The 10,325-nt window shown below is 44.7% G+C and overlaps 3 protein-coding genes across 4 annotated transcripts in view; 1 reads left to right on the top strand and 2 right to left on the bottom strand.

Annotated features, from left to right (window-relative positions):
• Positions 1–2,303, bottom strand: part of LOC117775573 (ninein-like protein) — a 29,222-nt gene extending 26,919 nt beyond the window's left edge. The window contains 3 exon segments of the mRNA XM_034608876.1: positions 35–131; positions 904–1,115; positions 2,170–2,303. Of these exon segments, the coding sequence (XP_034464767.1) occupies positions 35–131; positions 904–1,086 (280 nt within the window). The 5' untranslated portion in view covers positions 1,087–1,115; positions 2,170–2,303.
• Positions 2,304–3,028: 725 nt separating this feature from the next.
• Positions 3,029–6,302, top strand: LOC117775798 (apoptosis-inducing factor 2-like). The gene is given in 10 exon segments (XM_034609240.1): positions 3,029–3,043; positions 3,577–3,753; positions 4,196–4,311; positions 4,454–4,573; positions 4,672–4,701; positions 4,703–4,765; positions 4,889–4,997; positions 5,555–5,707; positions 5,824–6,024; positions 6,095–6,302. Coding segments are annotated over 9 exon segments (1,119 nt in total). The 5' UTR covers positions 3,029–3,043; positions 3,577–3,578; the 3' UTR covers positions 6,247–6,302.
• Positions 6,303–6,761: 459 nt separating this feature from the next.
• Positions 6,762–10,102, bottom strand: LOC117775799 (elongation of very long chain fatty acids protein 6-like). 2 transcript variants are annotated; one of them, XM_034609243.1, is made up of 5 exons: positions 9,634–9,863; positions 8,342–8,473; positions 7,475–7,626; positions 6,872–7,316; positions 6,770–6,838 (listed from the first exon to the last, which is right to left on the bottom strand). In XM_034609243.1, the coding sequence occupies exons 1-4, from the start codon at positions 9,732–9,734 to the stop codon at positions 6,895–6,897; spliced, it is 807 nt and encodes a 268-aa protein (XP_034465134.1). In that variant the 5' UTR covers positions 9,735–9,863; the 3' UTR covers positions 6,770–6,838; positions 6,872–6,894. The 2 variants fall into 2 exon arrangements, with proteins under 2 accessions (XP_034465133.1, XP_034465134.1); XM_034609242.1 differs by having other exon boundaries at positions 6,762–7,316; positions 9,634–10,102.
• Positions 10,103–10,325: the final 223 nt, after the last annotated feature.

Below are 10,325 nucleotides of genomic sequence, written 5' to 3'. Positions count from 1 at the left end.
GTGAACAAGGACAGCCCCCCCCCTCATGTCTCACCTGGCTCCAGGTAACTGCTGTCGTCCTCCGATGTGCAGAAGTCCAGAGAACGAGACAGGACGGTGACAAAGCCGTCTTTAAACTCCTCAAAGTTCACCTGAGGGACATGATTTTACTTTAAATAGAAACATATGGATCCAGTAACTGCTGTTACTTCACTCTAACAGAGTAAAGAGTATTTCATTAATAATATATTATATATATATATATATATTATATATATATATATATTATATATATATATAATATTTCCCGTTTACATTTTATTTTAGGAACAGAAACTTCCAAGAAACCTCAATATGGATCAGTACACACACACAAACACTAACACACACACACGCACACACACACACACTCACACTCACGCTCTCACACACACACACACACGCTCACACACACACACACACACGCTCACACACACACACACACACACAGAAACACACACACACACACACACAGAAACACACACACACAGAAACACACACACACACACACAGAAACACACACACAGAAACACAGAAACACACACACAGAAACACACACACACACACACACACACACACAGAAACACACACACACAGAAACACACACACACAGAAACACACACACAGAAACACAGAAACACACACACACACAGAAACACACACACAGAAACACACACACACACACACACACACACACACACACACAGAAACACACACAGAAACACACACACACACACACACACACACACACACACAGAAACACACACACACACACAGAAACACACACACACACAGAAACACACACACACACACACACACACACACAGAAACACACACACACACACACACACCCACACACACTCACACACACACCCCCACACCCACCCTGGCGTAGGTTCGCTCTCCCAGCAGCGTGCTGAGCAGCAGCGGCAGGTGAGCGTCCAGCTGCAGTTTGTGGCAGAGCGCCGTCAGCTCCTCCCGGTCCAGGAAGCCGGTTGCCGTCGTGTCGCAGCTATCGAACTCAGCCTTCAGTTGAGCGACGTGGTGGCTGTGCTCCGCCTCCTCCATCCCGACGCATCACGCTGCCACACCGACACCTGTAGGAGCAAAACACAGGATGCAGTGAAGCGGCGTTTCACTGAGGAGACGCTGCTCTGTACACTGGAGGCGTTCCTCAGGGTTCTGTTCTCGGACATCTTCTATTTTCTTTTCACATTCTGTCATAGTTTCTCCAGAGTCATGAAATTCTTCATCACTTCTACATGACCCACAGCTCTGAGTCTAGTTACTGCCTCACTGCAAGGAATGATGGGAGTTCTGAAATTGAATAACCACAAATCACAAATGGTGAATGGACTAAATGACCAATCAAATCCTACAGATCACATTCACAGCCACCTGGTTACATCAGAACCTGCAAAATAAAAGCTTCCATCAAATCCACTTCCTGTGGTTAATGACTGTCAAAATAAATCTGTGATTTTGACTGTTATAATAAAGTTGATTATTTCTTTGTGTCACAATAAAAGCTTTGGATCAGAAACAGAAGCTGAGACCCCCCCCCCCCATTAAACTGATTCACCATCATCTCTTTCAGATTCACCACAGATCAACACTGTTTAACACACGACTGTTAACACAACATCACAACATCACAACATCACAACATCAACTCCGTGTTCTCTCTCTGGGAACCTGAAGTTAACCTGTGATCATAAGTACAAGTTCATTGTTGTGTAACTTTCCGAAAACTTTATTTAAACTTTACTGAAACTTTATTTAAACTTTACTGAAACGTAACAGTAACTTTAAAGTAACTTTAAAGTAACGTGACTGTTCGCCGGGAAACCCCGAGCAGCTCTCGGCTCTTTCCGGAGAGTCTCGCGAGCTGATGAAGCTTCACCATGGGAACGAAGCCGGGAGGACAAAAGACTCGAGACTCCGCGGACACACGAACATACAACACAACATGCATCATACAACACAACATGCATCATACAACACAACATGCATCATACAACACAACATGCATCATACAACACAACATGCATCATACAACACATCTTTCAATACATCTTTCAACACAACATACAACACGTTAGAAAAACTTCTCCGGTAACTATCACTAGTTAGTTTAGTTACGTTAGTTACGTTAGTTACGTGTTTCTTCTTCTTCACGGCTCCTCCATGTTTCCTCTCGTGCTCCGGACCTTCTCCGTTAAAACACCGACATGAACTAACGGAGCAGCCACCGACTGACCGACACCAGCAGACACACCGGGACACACCGGCGGAACTGCAGCTCGGACGTTTCACAGTAAAAGCAGAGAAGCTTTTCTTTGTGTCCAAAATAAACAGATTTATGTTTGAATTTACTTATTTGTGTGTGTGTGTGTGTGTGTGTGTGTGTGTGTGTGTATTACATATAAAGACAAATCTGTTTTATCGTTGAACTTGCACCAGCAACACACACACACACACACACAGTTATTACATGTGTGATCTATTGATGCTGATGCTTCACATCTTTACCTTTATAATCTTGTTTAATTAAAGTTATAAATTGTAATAATTAAGTTTTATTTTGATATCTATTTTAACTTCCGGGCTGTCCCTGTGTCACTTCTGGGTATTGATGAGTCAGAAAATAAAAAGTGACGGTGCAGTTTGCAGCTTCGCCGCTGGAGGACGCTGCCACACAGAGACGCCTGCTAACTGACGTCACGACACTGTGAACGTGAACACGTCATTCCCTTGTTCATTTTAGTCACAATTTATATTCCGTGGAAAGACATTTTTTTTAACCTGATGTCAGAATTATCTTCACACATATTTTTATCAGTTTTATTATTTAATATTTGAACGTTTCTATCCAGGAATTGAACATTTTTCAAAATGAATCAAATATTTCCTGCAGCACCTGAAGGCAGCACCAGTATGGCCCCGCCCTCTTCCCCTCACTTCCACCAAACCCGGAAGCGAGCGGCGGTGAACGAGGAGCGCGCGAGGAGCGCGCGAGGAGCGGGTGAGTGTATCTGAGGCCACGTGATGCCACACGTTCGATCCTGAATCCGAATCAGCTGATCATCTGTCAGAACTGTCAATCAACTTATCGATCAGCTCCACGTGCGCGTCAATAACAAAGTGTCACATGTACCCTCATTTGTAATCAGCTACATGAGTACTTAGTTACTTTCACCACTACAAGTAGTGTTGGATTACATCAACCTGTACACATAATATATAATAATAAAATGTTCCCAAAGTAAAAGTAATACCACAGTACAATACTCCATTACAAGCTAAAGTATAAATATTAGAGTATAGTAATACTCCATTATGAGTGAAGGTCCTGGGTAACTCAGGTGGTTGTTATCTGCACCTTCACCACTAGATGTCACTAAATCCTACAGGCTAGTATTTTCTGTCCCTTTCAGCATAAAACATACTGGTTACATGTGATAGTGTGTGTGTGTGTGTGTGTGTGTGTGTGTGTGTGTGTGTGTGTGTGTGTGTGTGTGTGTGTGTGTGTGTGTGTGTGTGTGTGTGTGTGTGTAGAAATGGGCGGTCAGGTGTCGTCAGTGGATAGCGTGCACGTGGTGGTTGTGGGCGGGGGGTTCGGGGGCGTGGCGGCGGCCCAGCAGCTGAAGTCTCGGGCCCTGAACTTCACTCTGATCGACACCAGAGACGCTTTTCATCACAATGTGGCGTCGCTGCGAGCGTCGGTGCAGCCCGGTAACTAAACTTAACTAGACCACTAACTAGTTTTTACTATTAGTTATATGATTAGTGCTAATATGAGCATTTTTCTATTTTTCTATTGAATTATAAAAAAAATATTTTCCACTTTCATTTGAATGTTTTTATTTTCACAGATCTGAATTTATTTATTGATGAGTGTGACAGAAGATTTATTTAAATAAATCATTTCTACAAAGTTTGTGGTTCAAACTCTTCAGTAGTTCGCAGCTTTTTAAAAAAGTACATTTTGAGTATTTGGTTTTACTTTTGAAATATTTGTTTAGATTTTAAATGTAAATTCACTTTTGTTTTCATCGTTATTTAAATATCTATTTTGATTAATGTTACATATTGTGATTCAGAGGTTTTAAACAACATCTTTAATATATAAAATATGAATGTTTCCTGTGTGACCTTTGACCTTTGTCGTCTCCAGGCTTCGCTCAGAGAACCTTCATCCCGTTCGCAGACACGTTCGGAGACAGTTTCGTTCAAGGTCGAGTGGAACGAGTCCACGTGGACAGACAGACGGTCGTCCTGCGGGGGGGCAGGGTGAGGACAGTTCCCAGCTGCTTCCAGTCTTTGTGCTAAGCTAGGCTAACATATACCCTCTGCTAACAGCCAAACTCAGAGAAAACGGTTTGGGGCAAATGTCGTCAATATAATCAATGATCAGTCGTTTATTTGTTTGCAGGAAGTCCCGTTCTCTCACCTCATCCTGTGCACCGGCACCGATGGACCGTTTCCTGGGAAGTTTAACACGGAGGCGTCGTATCAAAGCGGCGTCCGGGCTTATGAGGACTTCACTAAACAGGTTCAGTGACGGGACGAACACTGAGGATCTGAAGAGAGGTCAGGTCATTAACTGGTGTGTGTGTGTGTGTGTGTGTGTGTGTGTGTGTGTGTGTGCAGGTCCAGGCTGCAGACTCTGTGTTGGTGGTGGGGGGGGGGGTCCACCGGTGTGGAGATGGCTGCTGAGATCAAGACGGAGCATCCAGAGAAGAAGGTGATGAACTTTTTGTGAAGGTCACAGGATAAATTTACGTCTTTTCACTTTGAATCGATTTGTATTTTGTCGTGTTCTTCATCATCATAGCTTCCTCTTCCTCTTCCTCTTCCCGTCTCTCAGGTGGTTCTGATTCACTCCAGGATCGGGCTGGCCGACCCGGAGCTGCTGCCCAGCGTCCGACGTCAGGCCAAAGAAGTTCTGCTGCAGAAAGGAGTGGAGCTGCTGCTGGGTACGTTCACATCTGTACACACCTGTACACACACACACCTGTACACACACACACACCTGTAACACACACACCTGTACACACTCACCTGTAACACACACCTGTAACACACACACGTACACACACACCTGTAACACACACATCTGTACACACCTGTACACACACACCTGTAACACACACACACCTGTACCACACACACCTGTAACACACACACCTGTAACACACACCTGTACACACACACCTGTAACACACACACCTGTACACACTCACCTGTACACACACACCTGTAACACACACCTGTAACACACCTGTCTGTGTGTGTTACAGGTGTGTGTGTACAGGTGTGTGTGTACACACACACCTGTACACACACACCTGTACACACTCACCTGTAACACACACCTGTAACACACACACGTACACACACACCTGTAACACACACATCTGTACACACCTGTACACACACACCTGTAACACACACACACCTGTAACACACACACCTGTAACACACTCACCTGTAACACACACCTGTAACACACACCTGTCTGTGTGTGTTACAGGTGAGAAAGTGGACAACCTGTCACAGCTGCAGCTCAACGTCACCAACAAGAACATGGAGGTGACAACGGAGCGAGGACAGACTCTGTCCACGGATCTGATCGTCTGCTGCACTGGACAAAAGGTCAACTCTGCAGCGTACGACTCCAGCTTCTGTAAGGAAACGCACGTAAGTGTGTGACCTCAGTGTGACCTCAGTGTGACCTCAGTGTGACTCTGAGGTCAAAGGTCACTCCGCAGCAGCCATAGACTGGTGTGTTTTCTCTCACAGCCGCCAGCATGGCCGACAGCGGCGCTCTGAAGGTCAACCAGCACCTGCAGGTTCAGGGTTTCACCAACGTCTACGCCGTGGGCGACTGCACTGACGTCAAAGAGCCAAAGATGGCGTACCACGCCCAACTGCACGCCGCTGTCGCTGTTAGCAACATCGTTAACAGTCTGAGGGGGAAGGAGCTGACGTCCTATCACACAGGTACACACACCTGTCTGTTTAACTTACCTGATGGAGCCGCTGGCTGACTGATGCCGTCTCTGGTTGCTAGGTAACGTCACCATGTTGCTGGCGATGGGCCGAGACGACGGCGTGGGGCAGTTTAACGGGTTGAAGTTACCACGATGTGTCGTTGTTCTGGGGAAGAGTCGAGATCTGCTGCTGTGGAAGAGCTGGAGGGAGATGAAGCAACAACAACCCTGACACACACACACACACACACACACACACACACACACACACACACACACACACACACACACACACACACACACACACACACACACCAGGTCTTAACCCCCAAACAGTCCATTAAAGGGGGGGTGAATGTTTATATACATTATACAAACTCAGCTGTTGAATATAAATGTATACACGTGTGTACGTACAGTTTGTTTTGTTTAAACTCAATGAAACTTATTGTAATAAAAAATTTAAACATGAAGCATAAATATTTAAAACTTTATTTATTAACAATAAATCAAATATTTTTTTCATCACAAACTTCAATGACCGATGTTTTCATCCAGAATCCTGTCGTCATCGTTTTTCTTCCAAACTCCGACAGAAACTCAATCACACACCGACAATTACATTAGAAACACAATAACATAACAAACATTATAAATAAATGACAATAATACAGAGAGGAACTGTCGTGAACTCATCCAGCAGCCAATCAGATGCCTTCCTTCGCCTCATGAATAGTTTTGTTGGTGAAACTCGATCGATCAACTGATCATCGACTCATTGATCAACATAAAACTGTTTGTGATTGTTTGGATGATCATGTGACCTCCTGTTTCCTCTATCGTTCATTTGACGTCACTGAATCCGTCCTCCTGGCCCCTCCTACTCGGTCTTGGCGGGGGCGTGGCGGCGCAGGTAGGTGTGGTAGAAGAAGTTGGAGAAGAGCAGCAGGTAGCTGAGGTACATGAGCGACGCCCACACGAGGTTGTTGACGTGCGAGTGGCAGTCGCCCTGCTGCATCCAGCCGTACACCAGCCCGCACACCGTCAGCCCCATCGCCATCTGAGCCATCTGAGCGCTGGTGATGAGCACGGCGAAGGGCCGCGGCACGCGCAGGCCGGCGGCGCGCGCCGCATAGTAGCTGTACATGAGCGCGTGCACGGCATAGTTCATGGTCATGAACCAGCCGCCGCCGGCCACCATGTCTTTGTAAGAGTACCAGGAGTAGAGCAGCACGGTGATGTGGTGGTACCAGTGGAGGAACAGCAGCTTCTGCTTCCTGAGCACGATGAACGCTGTGTCGCCTGCAACACAAACAAATAAACACAACAAATAAATAGAAGCAGCATTTATGAATCTGGTGAAGATGAAACTTCTCCGATTTTTAAAACCCAGTAAAAGTTCGAGAGAAAAAATGATCATGTAACGAACAGAGAACATGAGAACGAGGAGAAGAACCGACCGAGCTCCGGAGCTTTGCTGAGGACGAAGGCGTACGCCCAGAACCTGCTGACTGGTCCGCTGTAGAAGCTCTGATCACAGATAGAACTCCTGAACCCACTGCTGCTCAGGATGTGGAACATGTAGGAACCGGTACGGACCGCACCAATGATGCTGAACACAGACAGAACACAGGAGAACGTATGAGAACATGGTGGAACACAGACAGAACACACGAGAACATGGTGGAACGTATGAGAACACATTAGAACATCTTCTCAGATCAGAGACTTTTTTTAACTGACTGAAAAGTTTTCTTTTGTGATTCTCCGAGTTACGATCTGAAGAACGACACCTGAACGCAGCGTCACAGCTGATCAGCAGCTGATTGGTCACTGATGATGTCAGACCTGATCAGCTGATCAGAGGTTTTGTTTACAGATGTTTGGTATGTAAAGGTAATGGAGTGAAGGTATTTAGTAACTGAGTACTTTTACTCAGTTACTGAGTTTGATCGTGTGTTGTTTTCGGAGGGGACGTTTATAAACACTGGTATTCTTAAAACCAGAAGTAACCATACTTGGACGAGCAGGGGGTGGAGCCTGACTAAGAGCTCGAGGACACGCCCACCTACACCTGCACCCATTAGTCGGTACTAGCTGTCAATCACACTGTGGTATCCACCCCAATATATCCGGTGCTTTATGGTCTGTTTGACTCTAAATGATCATAATCTATAGAAACTACCAGTGGAGTCGCCCCCTGCTGGTCACTACACAGAAGACAGGTTTCAGGCTTCACTTCACTCTGGACACGGAGTCTACGAACATCGTGAACAAACTGCTGAAGTTTATGATTCACACACTAAAGTGTTCACGTCTCTTTTCACCTGAAGAGGGCGAGGCTGAGCGACCAGAGGACGAGCGGCAGCCGCAGGCTCAGTCTGGGTCGAGGCCTCATGTAGTTCCTCCCCGCCAACACCAGGGCGGCGTAAAGAGCACAGAACACAAAGGATTTGTTCCTGCAGGAAAAAGATTAAAAAAAACAAGACGTGTCTTCATTAACTAAATGATCAGTTAACGTACCAAGACATCGTCATGACAACACACTCACACTTAACTGACAAGAGTAGGAACTGAAAATACATCTGTTCTCAACGGTTTTTATTTATTTATGTTGGATTTCCAGGATAAGATTATTTTAATAAACTGTTTTATTCATTAACAAACTCAATCTTTAGTTTTACAAACATTGACAATTCAAAGAGATGTAATAAAATACTGAAACTGAAGAAAACTGATATTTAAAACCTTAAATAATAATATCAATAATGAACACATGATAATATCATGTAAATAATCAAATCCTCTAAAATTGTTAATTTATTTCTGCACGAACGACAGAAATCCTCCAACACGAGTGGTTTTGGTTAATTAGTATTTTAACTTGAATTAATTTGTTAAAAAGTTGAAGATGAATAAAATGAGTTATTTTTATTAATTGAATAATTAACTTAATTAATACCATGATGCTGTTATCACGTATCAAAGCTGTGACTTAGTCACAACTGTAGTTTCTATATCAGGAGTTAAACAGCTTCATTGTGAATAATGATTATATATATATATATATATATATATATATATATATATATATATATATATATATATTATAATAAAATGATTTGTTTAAAAATATTATTTTTTTACATAATGAACAATTTCATTCGGTTTCATCATCAGTTGTGGGCGGGGCTGAAGCTGTGTAGCTGGAATGTGACAGGTGTGACGTCATCCACCTGAGACTCACCTGTTTCCAGCACGTCACTCAAACCTGAGACATTAAATTAAACCTTAAATTCAAAAGGTTCCTAAATGACGAACCTCGGCTCAAACTCAATGTGCTGAGGTTCTGTAGAAGCAGAACCTTCTACAGAACCTCTCCTGAGCCTCCTGCTTCGTGTGGGTCCGAGCTCTCAGCTTCAGTATCGAACAAACCGGTTCAGGTGGAACTGTGTCATGACCACGGCCGGTTCGTTCACCGGATCGATGCCGAAACACAACCGGGAACCAGGCAACACGAACACAAAATTGACGTAACATAATGTTTAATATAAAATAAGTAAATATAACCTCATGAAACTAAGTCCAGTGAAGGTTCGAGGTGAATGACGTCACTGACCAGTTGAGCTTCATCCACAGGATCGATCCTGTGTCGTCAAACCGCCGCTCGAAGCTCAGCTCGGTGAGGGGGGGCGCGTCGGTGCTGTTCAGCGGGGACATGGTCGGTACCCAGCCGGGGTCTGGTGAGGGACAGACGGGACAAGATGGGGTCTGTCCCCGGTGTCCTGCTGCCTCTCACCTGTCTCTGTCTCTCTGTGTCTCACCTCACCTCTCTCTCTCTCTGTGTCCTCACCTGTCTCTGTCTCACCTGTCTCTCTGTGTCTCACCTGTCTCTGTCTCTCTCTCTCTCAGTCCTCACCTGTCTCTGTCTCTCTCTCTCTCTCTGTCCTCACCTGTCTCTCTCGAAGTCCTCACCTGTCTCTCTGTCTCACCTCTCTCTGTCTCACCTCACCTGTCTCTCTGTCTGTCTCTCTCTCTCTCTCTCAGTCCTCACCTGTCTCTCTCTGTCTCTGTCTCTGTCTCTCTGTCTGTCTCTCACCTGCGGCTTCCGGTCTATTTAAAGCCCGTCACCTGGGGGCGCGGCCGCGGGAAATACCTGTGCTGCGTTCAGGGAACAGTAGGAAATATCTCGATTACATAAATCTATATAAATATCTACATCTATGTATATATAAACCTATTTTGTCATTTCTTTTGATTAATATCTACTTATTGTGTCATTCTTTATCATTACCTTTCTGTTTTATTTAT

Source organism: Hippoglossus hippoglossus, chromosome 15 (assembly GCF_009819705.1).
Source record: "Hippoglossus hippoglossus isolate fHipHip1 chromosome 15, fHipHip1.pri, whole genome shotgun sequence".
Classification (NCBI taxonomy): Eukaryota; Metazoa; Chordata; class Actinopteri; order Pleuronectiformes; family Pleuronectidae; genus Hippoglossus; species Hippoglossus hippoglossus.
Note: the sequence above shows the minus strand (reverse complement) of the source record. Positions and strands in the feature narration are given on the sequence as shown.

Bases quoted from the DNA above. Each gene is read 5' to 3' on its own strand.
- LOC117775799 (XM_034609242.1), bottom strand. From the start codon at position 9,734: ATGTCCCCGCTGAACAGCACCGACGCGCCCCCCCTCACCGAGCTGAGC. The intron at 8,474-9,633 runs GTCAGTGACGTC...TTTTTCCTGCAG, and splicing joins CTGTGGATGAAGCTCAACTG to GAACAAATCCTTTGTGTTCT. The intron at 7,317-7,474 runs GTCGGTTCTTCT...TTTGTGTTGCAG, and splicing joins CAGCAAAGCTCCGGAGCTCG to GCGACACAGCGTTCATCGTG.